The sequence below is a fragment of the Alnus glutinosa genome, chromosome 12 (assembly GCF_958979055.1).
Source record: "Alnus glutinosa chromosome 12, dhAlnGlut1.1, whole genome shotgun sequence".
NCBI lineage: Eukaryota > Viridiplantae > Streptophyta > Magnoliopsida > Fagales > Betulaceae > Alnus > Alnus glutinosa.
This window is the reverse complement of record NC_084897.1, coordinates 18,480,772-18,506,199: the sequence shown is the minus strand read 5'-3', so window position 1 is coordinate 18,506,199 and position 25,428 is coordinate 18,480,772. Positions and strand designations below refer to the sequence as shown.

The 25,428-nt window shown below is 37.9% G+C and overlaps 1 protein-coding gene across 3 annotated transcripts; it reads right to left on the bottom strand.

Moving 5' to 3' along the window:
- Positions 1–22,958: 22,958 nt before the first annotated feature.
- Positions 22,959–24,592, bottom strand: LOC133851056 (peptide-N(4)-(N-acetyl-beta-glucosaminyl)asparagine amidase-like). 3 transcript variants are annotated; one of them, XM_062287358.1, is made up of 3 exons: positions 24,269–24,592; positions 23,514–23,622; positions 22,959–23,411 (listed from the first exon to the last, which is right to left on the bottom strand). In XM_062287358.1, exons 1-3 carry the CDS (start codon positions 24,394–24,396, stop codon positions 23,355–23,357), a joined length of 294 nt encoding a protein of 97 aa, XP_062143342.1. In that variant the 5' UTR covers positions 24,397–24,592; the 3' UTR covers positions 22,959–23,354. The 3 variants fall into 3 exon arrangements, with proteins under 3 accessions (XP_062143342.1, XP_062143343.1, XP_062143341.1); XM_062287359.1 differs by having other exon boundaries at positions 23,523–23,622; XM_062287357.1 differs by having other exon boundaries at positions 23,488–23,622; positions 24,269–24,588.
- Positions 24,593–25,428: the final 836 nt, after the last annotated feature.

The window sequence follows — 25,428 nt, the reverse complement described above, 5'->3', positions numbered from 1 at the left end:
AATTGCATTGGAAAAAAAATTTCCTCTCACCAAATAATTTAAAGAAAGACTTTATCCCAACTCTTTGGTCTTTAGGATTCTTTTAACTCAAAAAAGAAAATTGTGTATATACTCTAATAAAGCAATAATTCAAAATCATCTTTTGATTTTTTCTTTTCTGGGTCCAAAATCATCCTTTGAAACTTGAAGTCGTGTAAAAATAGAGTCCACAAATTTCACCAAATTCTTCGCCACAAGTTTATAACCAAATTCAGAAAATATAACCCCCTCTCCAAGTAATCATCACTTCAACCTACTTCCTGAACAATCGATACCATGGGCGTGGATTAGACAGAAAGCTGTCACGTATTATTTCTCGATTCACCCTACTCTTTTCTAGAATTTTTTAAGCACTACTCTTGCTTTCAAACCAAAACTAAAACAGAGTTGGGTCCCACACATGTACAGAGATTCTCTTCTACCCCCAGCCAGGCGCCAGCCACCTCTCTCTCTCTCTCTCTAAAATTTAGCTAAAAAGCAAATTTAATTAAATTTACATGCTTCCAATGTTTCCTCTCTTGGTGAAAGTGGGAGATACAAGAACGGGGGGCTGGCCTAAATGAAAGTGAAAAGAAATGATCCAGAAAGCAAAAGAAAAAGAAAAATACAAAGGGGGGCTGGGGAGGAAGAAAATGGAACCAGAGAGCAATGAGGAATGAATGAATAAATAACTGCAAAAGGAACTAATCTATTTTCTGTGGGTTCCACTGGCATTGGCTGCTAATGATATTATTTTGTGCTGCTAATGAATAAATGCGCATTTGGTCTCCACTTTCCAGTTTTTGCAACCATTTTTCTCATCTCCTTCACCAACAACTCTGCAAGAACTAGGGTTTTCGAAGTGGGCTTCCGGTTTTCGACATTGCTGACTTGTTTTCGCACCATTCCCCGAAGATGCAACCATCGGACATTGCTTCTACGCAACCATTAGGCACTGCTTCAACGGACTCGAAGTCTTCAAGGAGTGGGGCAACTTCGAATGCAAAGTGGCTATGTTATTGCGGGGCACCGGCCTGTACATTAACCTCCTACACCTAACGAAATTTCGGTAGAAGATTTATAAAATGAGAGAAGTACAAGGTAATTTAGGGTTTAGATTTTTAAGCGTATATTTTATGCTGGGTATGTTGTATATTGCATATTAATTTGAAAAATTTTTCTGGAGCCTGACATTTGAAGAAATAATGTTTGAACCTTTCGGTGTTGTAAGCGCAGGTATGAGTTGATTATATAATGATAGTCCAGTAAAAGTACGGTTTATGTGGATTGAAATTTGAGTACTTTTTTGACATAGGCCTTTTTTTGTGTAATGATCATTTTTTTTTTTTTTTTTTTTTTGAGAGTTGAAGAAATTTGAGTACATGAGAGGAAATTTATGTGTGGGTTGATTATATAAGCACGGGTATGTGGGTTGAAATTTGAGTACCTTTTGTGGATCTTTTCTTTTCTTTCTTTCTTTTTTTTTTGTGGTTTTTTGTTTTGGTGTTGCAGATTAATCGGGCTTGTCATTTTTGGGAGTGGGTTGATCCCATAATGTGTTCACATGGAGATAGGGTGGTACATCGTTTGCAAGAATAGCATATAAGTTTGATTCAAGAAGCTGCATGATGTCGTGCAATGGTAGAAACTGAAGTTGAAAAGTTGAAAGCGAAGATGGAGACAGAAGAAGCCGACCGATGTGAACTTGTAGTTGAAGCAGAAGTTGCAAAGTCGATGGCAAATATGGAGTGTGAAATTGCCGCCCTTCGTAAAGAAATCGAGATTTGGGAGATCAAATACAAAGCATTGAAGAAGATTTATAAGACAGTAATTGTATGTACATGGATATTGATAATTATGTATTTGTTTATGGCTGAATCAGAATCGAAAGGTGTGTTCGATTCCAGACGTTATTGTATGTTGTTACCATGAAGACAATGATGCTTTTGTTTAGGGTTTAGGGTGATGTGTTTATAGTGATGTTTAGGGTGGCTTCGTTTAGTACACATAATCCATTTTTTGTATGCGTTTAGGGTGGTTTTGTTTTGTAAACATCATCCATTTTTTTTGTATGTATTTATGATATTGTTTGCATAGACAAATTTGTATGGAATGCATGATGGAAGCTAAAATGGACAAACTGAATGCACCAATGATGTAAGGCTTAAATTAGGAAGCAAATAACCAAATCTGTCAACATATATTCACTTGTAGTTGCAATTTTTTGTATCATAAATTTCACCAAAAATGCACAAACAAATGTGTCCACAAAAGTGTTTTAAGACATGCATACCAAAACCAGTCCAAATCTGTTCAAACATGCATAAACAAATCTGTCCAAGCATAAACAAATCTATCCAAAAATAATCAAAATGGTTGAAATTTTTTTTTGGTATCAAAAATTGCACCAAAACTGTCCAAACATGCATACCAAAACCTGTCCAAATCCATTCAAACATGCATAAACAAATTTGTCCAAAAATAATCAAAATGGTTGAAAGTTTTTTTTGGTATAAAAAATTGCACCAAAAGTGTCCAAACATGCATACCAAAACCTGTCCAAAAATCTGTCCAACATACATCCAAAACCACTATCATTACCAAACACACATGACCATCTACATAAACAACATTTCAACATTTGCAAGTCAAACTTACATGATCCAAATTTGTCCAAGTCTATCCAAACACTAAATATGTCCATAAACTACTTCACACAAACCAGTAGTCCAACGTCGGTCACATACAAACTTCCCAAAAAACATTACAGTCCAAAAAACAAACCTCCCAAAAAACATTACAGTCGAAAAAACAAATCATTACAACACTGGTCATATACCAATCATTACATTCCAAAAAATAAAAAGCATGTAAAAAAAAAAAAAATCAATGCTTCCATTCTGGCCTTTTCTTTTTTTGCTTTGACTCCATAATCTGTAATCATTTTTCAATGGAATGTACCATCCTTTTTCCTTTAGCCACTGTTGAGGATGTTGCCACCACACACTATCAGCGACTTGTGGGGTTCTTGGAGTTAATCCAACTACTTTCCCTCATGTGTCTCCAGCAGCCATAGACCTAGCAGTCCGGTCAATAAAAATAGCAGGTTGAGTATTAATTGGAACTGTCCGAAACATGTTCTTGATTCTGCTAGACTCTCTCCTGGGTGGTGGTGGTGGTGGTGGTGGTCTGGGTGTTGCCAGTTGCCTGTTCCAGCTTGGCAATCTAAGTCCAACAATGTCACTTTCTTGCCATAAGTTTAGTCCAAAGAAGATTGATAAATAAAGTGGCATGTAGGATGCATTTTAAATACGAAACTAAAGTAAGATAAGTACCAAATTTCTCTCAACTGTTGCAGTAGGTGGGGCAGTGGGTTGCTGTGTATCACCAGTAATTGTCCTTAAACTCTTCTAAGAACCAAAACACATGCGATTAATCACTATCATCCCCACGTAATTAAAGTGAATTTTAGGTCAAAAATTGAATCCCACATACTTTTTTGGTTGATAGTTGTGCACCACCCTTTCGATTGTTGGTTGCTGCTAGTGCCCCTCCCTTTCTACTATTGGTTGCTTGTTGTGCACCTCTCCTTGTACTACTGCTACATCCAATGCTTTGGGTATAAAGGCCAACATCAATAACACATTAAATGATGAAGTTGCAAATCAAATAACACATCAAATATAACATAAACATATTGCTTAGTGAAAATAACACTTGGTGTGGGTGGAGTAGGCAAATAAACTTCTGTTGCGGGTTGCCTATAATTAGATGCTTGCTCTTTCTTCTTTGAACAAGTCCTGGTGTTGTGTCCAACCACCTTGCAAAGCCCACACGTACCCTTCAATCTGAACTTTCTCATCCTATAAGGATTCTGAGGAACTCTCGACTCATCAGGAGCTCTTACTCTAGCCTTCTGAGGTCTACCTGGCATCAATCTTGATCTTGGCGGATCCAAAACATCATGCTCAGTCCGTATCCACTGTTCCTCACTAGGCATTGGATATATGAGTGGTGCATAGGCCTTTTTGTATGTCTCAATGCTATAGCATGGATCCACATAATCCTCCGGGTGATGTCCATGAAAGGTTATGGCAGAATGTGCATGTGCACATGGGATCCCAGTCATCTATCACCTCTTGCAGCCACATGTCCAATTCCGGATATCAACAACATATTACCTACTTCCTTCCTCCACTTCAAACATACCATCGCCAGAATAACGGGAAAGGCAGTTCGATGCTGCTTCACCAACGGCCTCAAGCTTTTCAACAATTCTAGGGCACAACTTACCTTTCAATTTGCTGATGCCACCTCTTTTCAGTTGATACCTTCTCATGAGCTGCTTCCTAATCATCTCAAGCATTGTCAGAATAGGCTTGTCACGAGCTTTCAAGATATATGAATTGAAGCATTCAGAGATATTGTTGACAAGGAGGTCACATTTGGGAGATTTGTTGAAGCATTCTCGTGACCATCCACTTGGGTTAACCTTGTCTAGGTAGTCAAAGGCATCAGGACTGATTCTCTTAATTTCTTTCATATGTATTTTGAAGTCAACCTCAGTGTAAGACGATGCTGCCTTCCACAACAATTCCTTCAAGGCCACCCCTCGAAACCCATTATCTCGAAAGTTGGCATATAAATGCCGTACACATATTCGGTGATCTGCCAATTGGAATAACAGTATCAAAACTTGGAATAAGACCCTGCATCATTCCAATGTACAAAAGGGTAAGTTTACATGTAGAAAAAAAAATTTGGGGAATCATAATATATAAAACTATGTAACTAATTAATTTAACTAACCTTTTGCCGATCAGAAATGAATGTAGGAGAAGTGTGCCTCTCATGTAAACCAAGATCTGAAACTAGGCACTCCAAGAACCAAGTCCAACTATCTTTTGTCTCAAATTCTACAACGGCAATTGCAATTGGGTACATGTTGTTGTTGGCATCTCGACCAACCGCAGTCAATAATATTCCCTTGTAGGGTCCTTTCAAAAAGCATCCGTCTAGGCCTATGACAGGCCTACAACCTTCCAAAAACCCTTTCTTCATGGCTGCAAGGGACATGTAGAGTCTATGAAACTTAGCAAGCAAATTAAAGTTTGTTTTTTCAACCTTAATCATTACACAGCTGCCCGGGTTAGTACGCCTTAAAGTCTCACAGTAATCCCACAGCCTGCCATATTGCTCACCCAAACAATTGTACAACCTCTTCCCTGCCTTCTTCCTACCTTTATACATTTGACTCCTACTTACTTCAACATTCCATTTCCTCTTCACTTTATCTTGTATCACTTGCAGTGGCATGTCCGGCTGAATTTTAAACTTATCATATAGTTTATCTGATATCCACATACTCGAGAACAAGTATGTTTAGGTCTTAAGGACCTCAATTCAAATGATGCCTCAGTCGCCATCTGTCTACCGTAAACTCTATACTCACAAGATGGATCTCTACATACTGCTACACACTTTGCTCTTTCATTTTTCACAAACTTTATGTCCTTTCCCCTTCCAACATTGTACTGCTTAACAACTTCTCTAAAAAGTTGTATGCTAGAGAACTTCATTTTAAGCTTCAATTCTGGATTGCCTAGGTCAATTTCCTGGAACTCCACACCATGGTGAGATGAAATCCCACCATCCTCATCTTCACTAACAATTGGTGACAATAGAATGTCACTTCTACCAATGTTAGAGTCTCTTTCATCAACCTCAACATCTTCAAATGATGTCATTTTGATGTTACCAGATGGCCCACTCTCGCCATTACCATCATCCAAAATATCCCCACTCTCACCCCCACCCTCTACATCAGCACTATCATTACCATCCCCATCCCCATTCCCATTCCCATCCTCATCCCCGTCCCTATCCTCCCGATTACCCTCCACACATTTGTTTCTGTCATTGTTGGGGGGCCAGCACTATCCACCAGACAATCAAAAACATCTTCATCATCACTTAGTTTATCATCCCACCATGTGTCATTCTAATCAACCCTACCTCCATCATCTCCCTCTTCATCATTTTTCCAATCTTCCTCATCCTCACCAACATTACTTTGGAAAGAAATAATATAAAGCTCTACAACAGGAGTATCCACATGTTTGGCAACCAAATAAGCCACATTATAATTCGAGGAAACTAGTTGTAAACAATCCACTAGATTTTTGGTAGGGTCCCTAACGTAAATCAAATCACCTGGATTGTACCCATATTGTCCCAAAATAGACTCAATCAAGACAAATGTCATATTATCTGGATCCACATGTTCTGGATGAACATCCACTTGACCCCCCACATAGATACATCCACATTTTCTGTCAAACCTACCCCCATAGTTTAGCTCAAACACCAACTTCATCCTACACATGCACACAACAAAATACATTATCAATGGGACAAGGGGACCACTATAATAAATAAGCCACTGTAACTAATATACACAACACATGTCAATAGCATCAGGGCCCAGTGTATAGTATAACATCAAAATAATGGTCCTACATAATGCTCCAACATCAGTACAACATGAAAATAATTCTCATTTACTAAAAACCCAATGTGATAATTAGCATTTATACAGTATCTGTACAATTCATCCATGTAATGTGTGTATATATATATATATATAATGTGAGACTTAACTTTTTCGGGGTGTTGCAATCTTAAAGAAAATTCTATCATTGATATTTTGTAATCTCAAAATATATATACATATATATAGATATATTCATATATATATATATATATACATATATATATATATATATATATATATATATATATATATATATATATACATATATATATATATATATATATATATATATATATATATATATATATATATATATATATAAAATTCTGTCATTGATATTTTGTAATCTCAAAGACTTAACTTGTGGGATATGTTCGTTAATGTGTTTTGAGAGAATAATTTTTGTTTTTGGTCTGAAAAAGTGTTTTATATAATAGAAATCTGGAAAGTCTTTATGCATTTTTAGGAATTTTTGAATTGTCAAATTTAGGTATTTGGCTTAGGAACATAAAACAAAAGACAAAAAACACAAATACAAACAAACATGACCTTAGTGGCTGTCTAAAAAATAGAGATTACATGCCACACGTAGGGACATTAAGTTCACAACTAGGTTATAAAAATGTCTGGAACCATATTACATTTTTGATAATTTAACTTTCCTAATGATTAATAGGATACAATTAATTAATTAGAGCATTTCTCTAAATGAGGCACTGTATGGTTAGCAATTCAAAATATCTTTCTTCCTCAGGAAAACCCCAATTTCCAAGATTTCAAGTTTAGGAAAGTTAGACAAGTGCAAAACGATTAACCAAACAATTCAAGTCCTTGTTGGATTTCATAGAATTAGATTAGTCTTGGAATTCTAAACTTGTGGAACCCAAAGGTATTGCATCTACTTATTAATTAATATTAGTATTTTGGCCTCATTCTGGACAAAATCACTTGTGTGTAAAGATGTTGTAAAGGGATTCCACTATTTAGAGCACTCTCAGAAGACTTTGAACTGCGAAGAAATCAGTTCCTTGTTAGCCGTCCGGACGATCGTGCCATCCCATCTGGACGCTCATCTGTCCACTGTTCCATCCGTCCGGACGACGTGTCTTACCGTCCGGACGATATCAGACAGACCAAGCAACATCCGTCCGGACGACGTGCATTTCCGTCCGAACCCTCCACTGTGTCGAGAAGTTTTTTTTCAGCTTGCATCCGACCGGACGTTTCAGCAGCCCGTCCGAATGCCTCTCAGTACTCGACCAGCTTCAGATTATTTCCAAAGTTCAAAAATGGGAAGACTGATTCAACCGTCCAGACGATGTGGTATCCCGTCCGGACGCGCGTCTCCAAAAGGCAAGAATCGCAATTCAAATGTCACCGTCTGGACGTTAGTCAGCCTTGGTCAGGATGCACGATCAACAGTTAAGGAAATTGCCGATTCGACTTCAACCTTCCGGATGTCTGCCAGCCTTGGTCCGGATGTGCGCATAGCATATATGGAAATTACGTGTTGAAGAATTGCCGTCCGGACGTTCATCCCCAATGGTCCAGACGCTCTAAGCCTTATATGGAATTTACTTGCAGCGGATGTGCTACCGTCCGGACGCGGCTCTTAAAAATGAAAGATTTTCAGCGAAATTTTCAAAAACTCTTGTCGCACAGTTGTCCGTCCAGACGGCCCAGGTTCATCGTCCGAATAGCTCCCGGATATATCACTGTAGTCGCCCATTCTGCTCCTCAACCTATAGATAGAGTCCCCTGAGCATTGAGAACTGCAAGAATTCGATATTGAATTCCACAAGTGCTCAGAGAAGTTATTTTGAGAGATTGCCGAGCTGTTCTAGTTTCCTCTGAAGCCATCACAAGTGTGCTGTTGTTGCGCTACATTTGAAGTCTATCTTAAGGGTTGGCCCTAAGGTAAAGGATTTCATTGAAGACCACTTCAGGTAGGAGACTTGGTTGGGAAGCGTTCGTGTTGGGTTACACATTAGAAAGCAAGGTACGACCACTACATCCGGTATATGTGAGTGTTACTATCTTGTATCTAGCTTTGTCTTCTGAATAGTGGAATTCCTGGGTTTGGCTGCCCTGGAGTGGTTTTTCTCTTGATTGAATTTCCACTTCGTTAACAAAAATCCTTGTGTCTTTTATTTTCTTCTATGCTTATTTTTGTTAACACTTGTGCACACACTTGCTATTTACTTTTAGAAGTCAATTTCAATTTTCAATTGGTATCAGAGCTTGGTACAGTCTGAGAAGATTAATTTCTTGAGTGTTATTTCTTGACTTCTTTTATAATGTCTCAAACTCTTAATTCTGTTCCTGCCTTTGATGGTACGAACAATGGCTATTGGAAGGCACGTATGCTATTCTTTTTTAAATCTATTGACTGTTGAAGTATTGTTGAAACTGGTTGGACCAAACCAAAGGATGCAACACTCGAACTAGTCCCTCAGAAAGCCGCTCGTCTTTCAAATGATAAAGCCCTCCATGCTCTATGTCAAGCACTTTCTCCATCTGAATTCGTAAAAATCTCTAACTGCGAATCAGCTCAAGAAGCATGGCAAATCTTAGAAACAACATATGAAGGCACGAAACTTGTTAAATTTGCCAAACTTCAAATGTTGATTTCGAGATTTGAAGAAATTAAGATGTTGGAAGAAAAGACCTTTGGAGAGTTTTACTCCAAGATGAGTGACCTGAGAAACTCCATGGTGAGTCTTGGGAAGCCTATCTCAGATGTAAAACTCATCCGAAAGATTCTAAGATCTTTGCCTGAGCGTTTCAGGATCAAGGTGACCACCATTGAAGAAAGCAAAGATCTTGAGGAGATGAAGATTGAAGAGCTGGTGGGATCTCTTCAAACATATGAGTTGTCTCTGCCCCCGGTCAAGAAGTTAAAGACCATTGCCTTAAAGGCTTTCAAGAAAAAGGTAGAAGCATCATCTGAAGATGACTCTAAGTATGAAGAAAAAAGCTGTGGCTATGTTAGCCAAGAATTTCAGAAGACTGATGAAAGATGATCGGTTTAAAAAGAAGTTTTCTGAAAGAGTAAAGAAATCTCCCAGAGAAGCTGAACTTGAGGAAGAAGAGAAGAAAGATCCCAAAAGACCCCGATGTTTTGAATGCTCAGGCTTTGGGCATATCCGGGCTGATTACGGGAATCTTAAGAAGGGCAAGGGAAAGGCTTATAATGTGACTCTCAGTGATGAGTCAGAAAAAGAAGGTCCAGAGTCTGAGAAATTTCTAGTCTTTGTAGCTCCGCTCGTTGAAGAAGAGGACTCTTATTACTCGGAGCACAGTGATAATGGGAAAGAGCTCAAGGAGGCCTACAAGACACTCTACTTAGAGTATGAGAAGCCGAGGGAAGGTCGTAAGCAGCACCTCTATGATTTGAACAGTCTACAGACTGAGAAGAGTTCATTGCTGCTCAAAATACAAGAGCTCGAAGAAAAGCTACTAGAGACGCAGCTCCAGCTAGAGAGAGTCACTAATGAGAAGTTGACTCGTATGCTGTCTATCCAGAAGAGCCCAACTAACAAGACTGGTCTTGGGTATGTAGCTCCCTCTTCCTAAAAAACTGTGTTTGTGAAACTTGCAGTCCCAGAGCCTCCTCCCACTATTGAAGATAAAGGGAAGGACAAGGTCAACGATGATGTTCCAGGTACTCAGGAGCCTCATTCCATTAGAAGACTTTCTATATGCCATTACTGCGGTCTAAGTGGACAAGTTCGTCCTCAGTGCTCCCTCTTGAAAGCACAAAAGGCCAAAGCCAAGAAAGAAGTGCCAAGACAAGCTCATCATGGCACTAGACCTGCAGCCCAGCATCAGACTCTATGGCATCAAGCACCTTATCAAGCACCATGGAGACAAGCACCAAGGCATCAAGCTCATCAATATTAAGCACCTTGGTCTTATGCTCATTGGGTCTAGGCATCTCAGCATCAGTGGCCTAAGCAGCGGTTCACACCGGCCAAGCACCTTAGAAGGCCACAAAAGGTGGAAACTGATCAACACCACAATGAGTCACCTATCTGGATGCAGAATATGATGGAGTGGATGATGACATCATACCAGCAACCACCCACAGGAAGGCAGGCTTGGATCAAGAAGGACTGTCACCCCATGAAGGGGAACAGACGCACCTAGCAGGTTCGGGTGTTCATGCCTAGGATTTGGTTCCTAATCCTATGGCATCAGGTTTGATTGCTTATTTTGCTGTTATATTTGCAATCTAGGAACCAGCGGTACTTTGTTTTGCCCCCTATATTTTGTTTGGAGATCTTTGCAGGTATTTTTTTTGGGGAAGACAGAAAAAGCAGGTCGAGCGACTATTTTTCTGTAATGGCATCATCAGATTTGATTTTGCCTTGCATATGATGTCATTTCCGTATTGCATGTTTTATATTCTTGTGTTTTTTTTTTAAAAAAAAAAAAAAAAAAAAAAAATTGGGGCAAACTTTGCAGGATTTTTTTTTATTGGCATATCAGATATTGCATGTATCTTCTTCTGATATCTCAATTCTTTGGGTATTAATTTACTTTGCTTAGATATATTTGAGAGTTTCTGACTAAAATTTACCAAGTGTTTTCCTGTATATGCAAAAGTAGGATAGCTTCTTCTCTCATGCGATGAACAATGTGTACTATCCATGATTCCCCTAAAAGGTACATCTTTCCTTCTCTGACTTTTTATTTCTAGAAATTCTTGATAAGAGAAGAAGTTTTTGATAAGATAGGTCAAATTGACCACATGCTAGTTGAACCTAGAACCTACAAACTCTGGCATCTTCTCTAGGTTGCAGCACCATAAGAATCAAGCAGTCAATCATATGAATTTTGTGCATTAATTGTATGTTCCCTGCTTATGTGCTAATTTTGCTATATGCCTTACCCTCTACATGCAAGTAAAACATTTACTTTGTCCTTCATGGTACAAGTAAAACAGTTAGGTGCTGCATCTTAGGGGGAGTGTATCAGATGAGAGTGGCTAGGCCATAGTAAGCTATAAGGTTTGACTTTTGATTAATCTGTCACTGATTTTCTCTCTTGCCTAGGAAATCTGGTTACTCTTTGTCATGTAATCGAAAGTCTTACCTTGTGAGTTTTTGTCTTCACACAGACACACATTGCAGGAGTTGAGTTGGCTGTTTGAATTTTGCATGTTTAGGAACTTATTTGTGCTGATTGATTTCTCAACTCTCTTTTATATCTCTGTTTCATATTGAGATGCTTTTTGTTTATGTTATCAGTAGTTTATACAAGTGTGTTCTGAAACTGGCTTGGGAAAAATTTGATTTCTGTGAATTTTCCTCAGTTTTATGATGTTTCAGTGTGGAGCGTCCGGACGGTCTCTCTTGGCATCCGGACGGTCTCTCTTGGCGTCCGGATGGATCAGTAGTCCGGACGGTACACTCTTGGAGTCTGGACGGGAATGGAGCCCAAATGTCCGAATGGGACCTGATTGCGTCTGGACATGCGCGGCCTTCACCGAGCCGACGATTAATTAAAATCGTCTGGACGCGCGCGACCAGTCTGCTCCTTTTCGAGGCAGCGCGCGTCCGAACGGCATTAATACACCGTCTGGACGGGGAACCCACAGAGGCTATATATACCCCAGAATCGCCGTTTCTCTCCACCATACCCCACTAAATCACTCTTTTTGGCAGCTTGTGAGTTTTGTGAGCTTTTGATTTTTTCTCCTTGTCTTTTTGCACATTATCTCACATTCCAGGTATTCCTTTTTAACCTTTTTTTTTCCTCTCTTCAATTTTTTAAATTGTTAGAATGTTGGTTTCTTTAGGATTATTTGAGATGCATATAGTTGCCATGTTGGGATTATTTGTGAAGATGCTTTTAGGACTAAATTATAATAAATTCTGTCTTTATTTTTGCAAAAAGTCCTGTTTACTATTGTTATTCTGCCCAATTTTTTTTGACCTAACAAGACTATTATTTTGGATTTTTTTTGTTGTAAATCTTGTTGGTTTCTTGTGCAGAATCATGTCTGCAGGTAGTCCTCAGCGCAGGGCCCACCAAAGGACTGTGGAAGATAGGGCCACACTCCAGGCCAAGACCATGGACCGCACAGTCATTGCTGAACGGAACGTTATCCGGTCCGATATCATGGTGCTACTTCTGGATAGCATCCATGAAATTATCCAGACGTACAATTGGGGATATCTACACAACTGTGCCTGTGTGGTGTACACCAAACTGGTAAAACTCTTCTACGCCAACTTGGAAGTGGTACAGAACGATGATCGTGGATTGGTGCTTCAGTCCACCATTGCAGGCCATATCATCACTGTTGATCCTCAGGTCATTAGTCACATCATCTGAGTCCCGGTGCTCGAGATTTCTGCTAGCCCATACAATAAGGTGGTGCTTCCCCCATCTATGGACGATCTCCGAGAATTCTTCCGTGCTGTTCCCCAGAGAGAAGAGAGTGCTACCACCATCCGGATCGGTGCACTGTCTCCCGCTCATCGCTTGCTGGCCAAGATAGTGCAGCACAACCTATGGCCAGTTGTCAGGCGCAGTGACCTGATTCTGAAGAAGGCCCAGTTTGTCTACGCAGTTCACCTTCGCTTGCCTTTCTGCCTGTGCAAGCATATTCTAGGTGTTATGTTGGAGGCCCGTGATGAGGGTAATGCCGGTTGATGAGTGCCAAATATTGCATATGTAGACCCCTTAATTGGCATTTACTAAACCTTTAGTTTTGTTATTTTCTAATATTTTTTGTTAGTTTTGGTATTTTAGTATTTTGCAGGTCATTGAGAGAAAACAATAGCTTTAAGGTAAAAGAAAGCACACTTTGAGAAGACCTAGAGGATGTGGGTATGTTCAACCAAATCAAGGAGAGAACTAAATCGAATTTCTCTAATTGGAGTCAAAATTAGATTAGAATTCAAATTCTGCACATGTCATAGTATTTTGGCCATAATGTTTAGCTCAAATATCCGATTAAGGTTAATCAAGCGGCGTTGGAAAGATAACTCAATTTTCTACAAATCATTATGAAATATAATTTTCCTAATTCGGACGTATGCTATGCCAAACGTGTCCCAAAATAAAAGACCACAAATCTGGACGGATTTGGAGTCCTTTTCCTTCTTGGATTGAGTTTTGAGTCTCTTACTCAAACTAGGAGACTAACCTCCGATTTTTCTAGGAATTCTAGGGCTTCTAGGATTTGTTTTCTCCCTATAAATAGACCTCTAAGCCTCAAGAAAAAAAGGGTGAGAAGCTAGAGACCAAACATACTCTTTTCTTTTTAGTTTAGTTTAGGATTTATTTTTCATAGCCATGTGTAGCTAGTTTTTCAACTAAGGTTGAGGATGAAGCCTCACCATTGAAGAACAACAATATTTTCATGTAAGTTTATACTATCCGATTTTATTTGGTTTAATTTTTCCAATGTTTTACTTCTTTTCAATTTGTGGAATGATTCTTGGATATCTATTGTGATTTACGGATACATGTGATGATTTGAGATAGTTTCACATAATTGATTGCTTGGGTTTTTATTTATCAAAACGTTGGATATTCATTGTGTTTCGTTCTACGGATACATTTGATGATTTGGTTTAAGCCGGATATCTTTTGTGATTTGTGCAAAGAATGGATTCATTGAATGATTTAATGATTTTTTGAAGCATAGTAGAACATACATAAGAATTGTATGGTGAGAACTTCGGATGTGTATTGATGAACATGAGAATATGTTGCTATGATTTGGTGGGTGTGGATTCCAAAACCTTAGTACCTTTTCTCTTTTTATTTTATTTTATTTATTTATTTATTTATTTTCTTTTTATCAAAAATCAAACCTTTTTTTGGAACTAGGTTAAGATTTAATTAGTTTAAACATAAATTTGTTTTTCAAAAACACAATTCCCTATGGGATCGACCTCGCACTTGCAAAACCCTTTATTGCAAACGATTCGTGCACTTGTACATTTAAAATTCAGATCACCGGTCTCCCTTTTGGCTGCCTGCTCACTCAGATCATCCTTCAGTCCAGAGTCAATGTCACTGGTGAACCGAAGATGAAGATCCAGCAGCCCATCAGCAAGCAGACATTGATGAAGTCCAATGCATAGCTGCGGAGGGATGACTCCGATGATGAGGTGCCCATAGTTGCTGCCATGCCTGCTGCGTTTTTGGATATGGCTTCATCTTCCCAGACTGTCCCGCCATCTGAGCCGGAGGTCAACTATTCACAGATCATGGAGGCCCTTGCTGCCATTCAGGGGGGGGGGGGGATGAGCGCTATGCAGGTGACTATGTCCTCCATGCAGCAGAAGATACACTCCATCAACCTGCGCGTAGAACAAAACCAGCTGGACCTTCAGGAGTGCCTCAAGTATCATCACCCTGATAGCAGTGATGATGAGGATGATGCAGCTCGGACTGTACCCATGCCGGAGGATGTTTGATTTTATTTCCCTCTTGTTTTGTTATGTTGTATCTTTGTTTGAGACATTTGACTTAATTTTGCTATCTTAAAACTATATTACTCTGTTTATCCGGGTCCTTCTGAGACCGTTAGGGGGAGTAGTTTTTATTACAGTTGATGTTTTTCTTACTCTGTTTTACCCTTTGTCCCTTGGTGACAAAAATGAGAGTAATTTTTATTTTGGGCCGAGAATGTATTTCCAAACCGGTCAAGTGATTTTTGTCCCAGAATGGCCAAATGGGGAGTTTGTTAGTATTTTGGGTTCATTCTGGACAAAATCACTTGTGTGTAAAGATGCTGTAAACAGGGATTCTACTATTCAGAGCACTCTCAGAAGACTCTGCACTTCAAAGAAATCGGTTCCCTGTCAGCTGTTCAGACGATCATGCCATCCCGTCCGGACGCTCATCTGTCCACTGTTCCATTCGTTCGGACGACGTGTCTTACCGTCCGGACGCCAGACAGACCAAGCATCATCCGTCCGGACGTCGTGCATTTCCGTCCGGACCCTCCACTGTGTCGAGAAGCTTTTGTTCAGCTTGCATCCGTCCGGATGTCTCAGCAGCCCGTCCGGACGCCTCTCAGTACTCGACCAGCTTCAGATTCTTTCCAAAGTTCAAAAATGGGAAGACTGATTCAACCATCTGGACGATGTGGTATCCCATCCGGACGTGCGTCTCCTTAAGGCAAGAATCGCAATTCAAATGTCACAGTCCGGACTTCAATCAGCCTTGGTTCGGACGCACGATCAACAGTTAAGGAAATTGCCAATTCGACTTCAACCGTCCAGACGTCTATCAGCCTTGGTTCGGACGCGTGAATAGCATATATGAAAATTGCGTGTTGAAGAATTTCCGTCCGGCCGTTCATTCCCCATGGTCCGGACGCTCTAAGCCTTATATGGAATTTACTTGCAGCGGACGTGCGACCGTCCAGACGACTGTGTTTCATCGTCCGGTCACGGCTCTTAAAAAGGAAAGATTTTCAGCGAAATTTTCGGAAAATCCTGTCGCACAGTTGTCCGTCCAGACGGCGCCCGCATATATCACTACAGTCACCTATTTTGCTCCTTAGCCTATAAATAGAGGCCCCTAGGCATTGAGAACTGCAAGAATTCGGTATTGAATTCCATAAGTGCTCAGAGAAGTTATTTTGAGAGATTGTCGAGCTGTTCTAGTTTCCTCTGAAGCCATCGCAAGTGTGCTGTTGCTGCGCTACATCTGAAGTCTATCTTAGGGGTTGGCCCTAAGGTAAAAGATTCCATTGAAGACCCCTTTAGGTAGGAAACCTGGCTGGGAAGCATTCGTGTTAGGTTACAGAGCAAGGTACGACCACTGCATCGGGTATATGTGAGTGTTACTATCTTGTATCTAGCTTTGTCTTCTGAATAGTGGAATTCCTGGGTTTGGCTGCCCCAGAGTGGTTTTTCTCTTGATTGAGTTTCCACTTCGTTAACAAAAATCCTTGTGTCTTTTATTTTCCGCTGTGCTTATTTTTGTTAACACTCGTGCACACACTTGCTATTTACTTTTAGAAGTCAATTTCAATTTTCAATTAATGTTATTGGCAATATTGGGATAATTAGAGTCCATTTGGCCTTGTGATTTTGTAGGCTAAAAGTACATTTTTAGACAAAATGACAAAAATCATCTCGATTTTTAGAACATGACAAAATCTATGTTTTTAAATTGTAAGGGGGTATACTTCTAAAAATGCGCTATTTTAAATGCAAACTACTATAAAGTAGATGCTATAAAGTAGCATATAAAGTAACATCCATACATCACTGCATATAAACCTCAAAATCCCGACAAACCATAGTGCAAAGCAAACTTAGCCAAAAAATTACAGATCGGGACCACTTTATTCCGATCATTGTTTCAGTCCAAGCATACCAAAATATTGAAAAAATGACATATCGGGACCACCATGAATGAATATAAAACCCATGGACCAAAACACCCAAATCCCGACAAATCCTAACTTTTTTTATACCCAAATCGCAGTCAATTTATATATAAAAACATGAGACTTAACAAACAACATTAACAAAAACACCAAATCCGACAACCATTAACTAACAAAACCCCCCCCAAATCCGAAAGCCTAGATTTACAAAACCCCCCAAATCGCTAAAAATAAATAAATAAATAAATACTTTAACCATTTAAAAAAAAGGCACTGACCTTTATTGAACGCCTTTTGGAGTTGATAGGTTCCGAAAGATCCCCCGTTGTCGGTGTGGAGTTCGGCGACAAAGTCTCGGTGGGTAAGCCTTCGTGTAGAACGTTCGACAGTGCTAAGTGGGGACCAAATGCACGCATGAGACAAACGGAAAAAGACATGCACGCACGGGATAAAGGCTGGATGAGGCGGGGGTATTTTGGGTAGGAGATATGTCTTAAACGGTCACGTGCAACACATGTGACTGATTTTCCATCCATACAGACGGGTGAATGGACAGATTGTATTTTTTGCCACACGTTGGCAAGTTCGGGGGGGTCATATCTAAATTTTGGTACATTGGGGGATATATTGCCACACCGTGGATAAATCAGAGGGGCAAAATGTCTTTTTCCCATTATTTTAAATTAAGGAGTTTAGATTATTTTAGTTATAGTAAATCAAGGGATTTAGTTATCTTAATTTATGGTATTTGTCAATGACTGGGACTTGAACATCGGCATCGATTACTATGATTAGAATTTAGACATCAACAACTTATTGGCCGATATCAGTTATTATGGCTAAAATTGAGTTACCTATGAACCAAAATAATAGATATTGAGTTTTCAAAAGTGTCAATTATGTTCCTTGAATTTTACATATTTTTCAATTTACTACCTTTGTTTATGTTCGGCCAGCCATACTAACCATTTTGTCACCTGTACAAATAATGACATCACTACACTACTTACAAAATTATGCCACGTATACAAAATAACAATATTAGACTTGTCATATCAGCTCTACTCACCACATCAATCGCATGCTACCATATCAGCCCCTCATTAGCATACAAAGTAAAAACAACTCAAACAGCACACATGCCTCTCTAATATTTTCTATTGCTAAGTTCCACGTTAATTTTTTACTACATAAATTTAGACTTTGTAAGTAATTATAAGAAACTCTAATTACAACTATGGCAGTAATTTTCTTTGTTACCAAAGCTAATAAAGAAGTAAGACGGTGAATCCAAACATTGTTCATAATTTCAAGCATGCACCAAAAGAATTTACATTTTAGAAAACAAAAAGGATTTCAGACCACAAGATTGGTCCTCCAACCTTTCTATCATCATTGATTATGTCATTATGCATTATTTTTGATGAATGTCTTATGCATTATTTCAATTTTCTTTTTCCTTTTGTCAATAAATATGTCATTATGCATTGTGTTCTCTGAAATACTTTTTGTGCATAATTTCTTTTCTTTTATTTTCTTTTCTTTTCTTTTCTTTTTTTTTTTTTTTTTTTTTTTTTTTTTTTTTTTTTCAGTATGTCCCAATCTATGAACATTATATAATGTTTCTCAGCATATTGGTAGTTCGAATGGAGAGCCACTGTATGAACACATAATATAGAAAATAGATGAACAAAAGAAAAAGAGACTGAGAATTAAAGTGATTCAGCCAATAGCCTACGTCTATATGTCAAAGCTTTTTCTTAGCTATATATTTTTCTTCATGATTTAATTGTATAAGAGACTTTATTTGTTGAGAAAGAGTCTGAATGTTACACGTCAATTCAACTTTTACATTAATAACAATAAATTTGATTTACACAAACCATCTCTTAATTCTTGAGCTCTTGCAACTCTTTTCTTAATAGGCCCTCTACAAACCCAATGGTCAATAAATTTAATTTACACAAACCATCTCTTAATTCTTGAGCTATTGCAACTCTTTTCTTAATACGCCCCCTGCAAACCCAATGGTAGATCACATACATTGAGGTTTGATCTTGAATATCAAAGGGCTGAAAAGAATGGTTGCTCTAGCCTGATTTGGAACATCGATTGTTATGATGACAACTTATAATTTGGCGACTTTGGCTAGCATCGGCTACTATGATCGGAATTGGGCCAATTATAGGCCTTAAATAGGCGACATGTTTGAATTAGTCACCTTAAATATCAAAGCAATGATCTCATAAGATTAATGCAAAGAAGTAGTTGATCCTATTGATTTGGACAAGATGGAGAGAAGAAGTTGATCCTATTGAACCCATGTCTAATATGCGGGATTGGGTGCAGAGGATTGAGTCCCATCCTTTGTTAGGACTAAAATGGAAGGGGGAGGAGATTGTCGGCTACCATCGACATAACCAAGGAGATCATGGCCGATTAAGAAAGGAAGTTGTGTTTACCAAACAAAAAAATTATCACGAGTCAGCTTAGCATGAATTATGTGATTGATGTTTATTGGTGGCGCAGAGAAGAAAAAGGTGAGAGTGGCTGTGGGTGCAGTTGTGTCGGACGAACTTGAAGAAGTAGCCATGTGCAGATTAAGTGTTTGATAAAAGGGCTAAAAGAAAGCAAGAGAGAAAAACCAAAATTATAGTCTCTAACATGGTATCAGAGAACTAAAACTTACTGTTGTATTTTCTTTTCTTTCTTCTTTTCTTTTAGCCATTTTGTTACAACTTATCCTAAAAGCTTAAGTTGATAGGAAGAAGTAAATTTAATAATTTAATCAATACTTTAATAGTCCTCCTCACGTGTGAGTTCAAACTCCCTTTTAATAGGTGATTCTCAATATGTGAAATATTTAATTGAAATGGGGATAAAATGACGGAGTTAAGGTTCAAACTTAGCATATTTGGCTCTGTTATCATGTAATTAAGAACACATAATATAGGAAATAGATGATAACAAAAAAGAGAAACAGAGAATTAAGATAAAAAAGTAACTACGTAAGTCCACGACTTAATATGTAAACTGTCACAAAGCTTGTTTATGCAATGATCCACAGTTGACAAAATATATAACTCTTGAACTTTGGTAATTTAAAATGATATGGGTTTTGTGAATTGCGCCCATGGTTGGATACCGCCATTTTTGGATTTATTTTGGGTTTTTCAAAACCCAATGATATTAGTATCCTTTTATGCGGATTCGAATCCTCTCTAGTTCATTAGAACTGGAGATGAGCCAATTGATGGCTTGGATCTCTTCAAGGCCAAATATAAGCCACGTGGCTCAAGAAAAAAAAAAAAAAAAAAAAAAAAAAAAAAAAAACCAAACTTAAACCACATGACGCGCATAGAGGCTCGCTCATGGACAAGGTTGTACCCGAGCCATGGAGACCCGACTCGGTCTAGTCATCGATGTTCCGGCAATTGGAGGCTCCGTGGGAGCCCATGGAGTTTCTATCCCGATAATGGAGCGTGTCGACTCTGGAAGTCTCGAAGGCTTTGGCCCCTCAATGTTGAAAATTATTTCATGAAAATTTAAGTTTATCTCCAATTTGAATAAATGAAAATTTAAGTTTAACTTAAATTTTGAATATTTAAACTTCCCTCTATTTCTTTTATTACTCTTTGTTCCACATTAAAATGTTATGAGTATTTTGTGTGCTTTATAAGCATTTATCATGCTCTTATGAGGAATAATTAGAGGTAACTTTAATGCTTTTAGGAACTAGCTCTCAAAGAAAGCCCATGAAATGAGTTTTTAAATTCTCGAGTTGTGGATCACAACCCTCCAAGCCCAAAGGTGTTTGAAGAACTGGTAACATGAATAAAGAATGGAGTGGCAACAAGAGATTAAAAAAAAAAAAAAAAACATCAAGATGAAAAAGGTAGAGAAATAAGCCCCCCTCCACAAAAGAATTCCCCCCCTCACAGCCACCCCGACTACCACCTACCGAACAACAGCAAAAAGTCTCTTTCAACTTTCATACATTGGCTTCTTTGGTAAAGCATTCCTCTCATTTCTTTATTTCTTTGCCGTCCTTTTTTTTTTTTTTTTTTTTTTTTTAATTATTATTATTATTATTATTATTATTTTAAAAAAAATCAACTTCCTTTCTTACACATTTATTCAAAATTCATTTAAATTTTATATAACATCAATCAATTCCTTGATTTTTTTTTTCTCGTCTCAAAACTTTTTACCAAAACGCCTTTTTCCACTTTTCTAATTTTTTTTTTCTTTTTGGGAAAAAAATCCCAAAAGTTAGACTACATTATGCATCACAATTCCCATATATGACCGAGAGACGTGCTATATATCATCTCCTGATTTTTTTCCCATTCTTTCACATTTCATCATCACTATTGAATCTTTAGAGTCTATGAGATAAGAAATGATTGTTGTACAACTCTTGTATAACTTTTAACTTTTTTTCAAACTAACCATTAGATCTGTTTTACTACATGTGGGTCCAAAATATCTAATGGTTGACCTTAAAAAAAACTGTTAAGAGTTGTACAAAAATTGCACGAAAATTGTAAATGTATCCTATCTCATATGAGATCCACATATTCTAAAGATTTAATAATATTTTTAAAAAGTGAGAATATGAAAAAGTATATGAAAGAAAAGAATTATTTCTCTATGACCAAAGTTAGTAGATGCACCCCAATTAGGATTAGGATCAGGATTGTCTACAATTATTTGTTCAAATTGTAGACAATTTAGGTAGGTAATTGTGAGAGACTGCCTAACAAAAAAAAAAAAAAATTAAGTTGTTCAATCACTCATTTAGTCAGATAGATCTCACAATTATCTGCCCAAATCGTCTACTATTTGGATAGATAATTGTTTGAGAATTTTAATCTCCAAAAACGCAGAAGGTCTTGCTGGCATGAGTGAAGGAAAATGATTTATGGGGGACGTTTTTCAGTCCCCCAACTGGCATTTTTGATTAAAAATATATATATATATATATATATATATATATATATATATATATATATATATTTTTTTTTTTTTAATATCAAAAAGTAAGTTTTGATGTTACTTGTTAAAAAAAACAAATATTTTTTTTTAGCGAAAAGTGCCTGGTGGGGGACGGTTTCGTCCCCTGTGAATCGTGCCTCATGAGTGAAATCTGCTTTCATGAACCAAGGACGACGTGTTGCAATCACGTGAAGGGCAATTCCTGGGATCAAACCTTCACGCCTGCTTTTCAACCTCGTGAAAGACAGCTCCCACCTACCCACATCCGCTTATAAATTTTGGCTCCTCCTCTTTCTTGATCATTCACCAATCCCTCACCTTCTCCGACTTTCTTTGAATTTCAATCTTTTTACACGAGTTTTCTTATCAGTAATGGCTTAAAGCGTCTCTCCGGTATACAAGAAGAACACTTTGCCTCGAGGCTCGAAGGGATCAAACAAAATGATTGTAGAATGGGGCGGTTTTGGTTTTGGTTTTGGGAAAAGGGTTGTGAAAGATTGTTGCCATTATTAGCCCTTCGTTCGGTGAAGTCTATCGTATGAAGCTTTTACTTTTTTGGTAGTTATGTTTTTTTTTTTTCTTAAATCGGTGAATTATTTATATTAGTTTGTTATATATGTAGTTAGAAAAAACTTTACATATATAACAAGTTAATATCAATAATTTACCGATTTAAGAAAAAAAAAAACATAACTACCATACAATTCCAAGTTTGATACGATGTACATTAACCTACCAAGGCTAATAATGCTAGTAAAAGCAGGTAACGAGTTTTACCATATGTGTGGGATTTACTTGATAATTAGGGATTATATGGCTACATGTGTATGTTCATTCTTGTAGAAAGGGGCTAGTTACCATAAGCTTGTCATCTTGCAGGCTTCTCTCAGCTTGGTTATGTAGTTGATAATTGCATTGATACAAGGAAGGATACCATTTGTCTTCATTCAACCTTTTTACTTCTTCACTGCTCTTCTGGATATCCTTGCATGCAATATAAAAAAAAATGGAAATTGTAAATCGTTCAAACAATATTCCGAGTTCTACAGTAAGTTGACAAAGCCGAGCAAGAGGGATTCAAATCACACCATTAAACAAATGGCAAATATATCATGCGGTCAAAAGCTCTTCTCGTATTTCTATATTATACATTTATACTCATCTAACATACAAATAAAGACCATGTGGCAAGTTGCTTTACAGTACATTGCAAATTGAGAGCGAAAAAGAAGTGATGAATACAGCCGTCAACAGAGCATTTTGATGCTTCATTCACTTGCCTTGGTTTTTCTTACTTCCCAATCATAGAGTGATAAAAGCAGTGCATCAAATCAAGGAGAAAATTGGAAAAATCAGCCAACTTAGCTGGAAATTGCTGTCTTTACACATTAACTGCTTCTTTCATATAGGTCAATGCTACCAACTTGGAGCCGTGAAGTCGATTGAATATCTCGAACCGCCAAAAACCTCAACCTGTTGAACACAACAATTGTTTCAGTGGACCAGAAGATGAACGTGTCTTCTAACTGATTCTCAGAAAAGATTTTACCTGAAAACATTGGATAGGAGCCCTACTGATGTAACCTTAAATGCTCTACGCTGGAAACGGTCTTCAAAAATCTGAGAAGTTTGTTTATCCAAAAGGTGCCAACTCGATCCACCATCATTGCTTCCCTCAACAACCCTAAATAAGAAAACATTAGATGCTTGATAAGATCTGGATGCAGACAATGAGTAAAGACCTTCAAGGAACTCTATGTTTACCTAAAAAAAGTTAAAGATAATGTCAGTAATTTAGAATATCTGAAGAAAGGAAAGCCACTTATCTTATTCAGATGAAAGCTGTTTTACTTTCTTCCTGATATTCAATAATATCCTCATTATACTCATTTGAAATACCAAAAAAGAAAAAAAAAACAACGGCTTTAACACTTAACACTAACATCGTACTCTTAAAAGTACAAAAATCTAAAGAGGGTGGAGGGAGGGGCCCTTTAATTTCCTCAGCTATGAGATCCCTTCCACAGAGAACATCCTCTGAAGGAAATGGTAGTGGTCCCAGAATGTGCCTGTGTTAGGGAATCACGATTCTAAATCCTTGAACTGGAAGAAAATAAGCTGGACGAGTACTGTTTTGATTTTAATCAGAGTAGTTAGGGGGAACGGGACTTAAGAATGATCAAGCACATACATGCAAGCAAGCGACAACCCTGCGATGAAAGTTAAGGCACAAACACATGCCCCATGTTGCATGTCACAGTGACTAATGCAAGCCAGCAATTACGGGTACAGCATGTCAATTTGTTGTTAGATGTTCTCAGAAAACATACCAATCCATTGGATCCCTTTCTGGCGCGTCATTGGTGGACATTAACTCATATGCCACAAGTTCGTGCATCTTGTTGCCCTCTACTTTATACATAATCCAACAACCTACAAGATCAAATAATTTGTTCATACACCATGATGTTTTATAAGATCAGGTAAATGTAATCATTTGTTCATTTTGTTCTCCAATGCAAAGAAAAAAAGTCCCTATATTGGATAATAATCTGTTTTTGTGTTCTTCAATGCAAAGAACAAAGTACCAATTGTGCACTGGGGGGAGAGAGAAAGGAAGAACAATATGCAATCACTTAAGAATCAAAGACGGGTGTCCTTTCATTAAGAAACTAACCCCAAGTTGAAGAAAATAGGAACAGGGGAGAAGAAATCTTGTATTATTCCATATATAGCCATATTGCTTAATATGTAGATGCACGCCAAGAAAATTGGGCGTGCATCTACATGCTTAAGTAGAAAACCTGAAACAGATTATTATGGTAATATAGTTCATGCAGATTACAACAATAATAAAATAGAATATGAGAATAAAGACAATAAAATCAAGAATAATCTAATTAGGAATTAAGTAAGTTTCCTAATCATTACTCCCGGTGTACTTAGGGGGCCTTATGCTTTTTATAAAATCTTCTTACTTATAAAAAAAAAAACACTCTCCCTCAAGCTGAAACAAAGATCTCTCGCATGCCCAAATTGCAAGAGCTTGCATGGAGAGACGCTACTGAACCCTCCCTTTGTCAAAACATCTGCAAGTTGTTCTCCCGTTCTCGCATAAGGTGTGCAAATTAGTCCTCCATGAGTCCACATAACTTTTCCTTGATAAAATGTCTATCAACTTCAATGTTCTTAGTACGGTCATGCTGGACTGGATTGATACGTTCAGAATTTTAGGGCTTACATGGCAGCACACGTGGCAGTACCGAATCCCCAAAACAGTAGTGAATAAGGAGTAGAATCTCTATATATTATTTCCCTAAGTGTTTTAGCTAATAAGGAATGTATTTTCCATTAGTTTATTTCCTTCTTAGTTTATTTTCCTACATTATATTATGACGGCTAGACTTAATAGTTATGTCATATGACCAAGCCGTCTCCTATATAAGCGTAACCCTAATCAATAAAATGGCATGCTGAATTATTATAAAAA

Excerpts from the sequence above, each read along its gene's own strand:
- LOC133851056 (XM_062287357.1), bottom strand. The coding sequence starts at position 24,396 with ATGAACAAATTATTTGATCTTGTAGGTTGTTGGATTATGTATAAAGTA. Across the intron at positions 23,623-24,268 it reads GAAAGGGATCCAATGGATTG|GGTTGTTGAGGGAAGCAATG; the intron begins GTATGTTTTCTG and ends TTTCTTATTTAG. Across the intron at positions 23,412-23,487 it reads CTCCTATCCAATGTTTTCAG|GTTGAGGTTTTTGGCGGTTC; the intron begins GTAAAATCTTTT and ends TGTGTTCAACAG.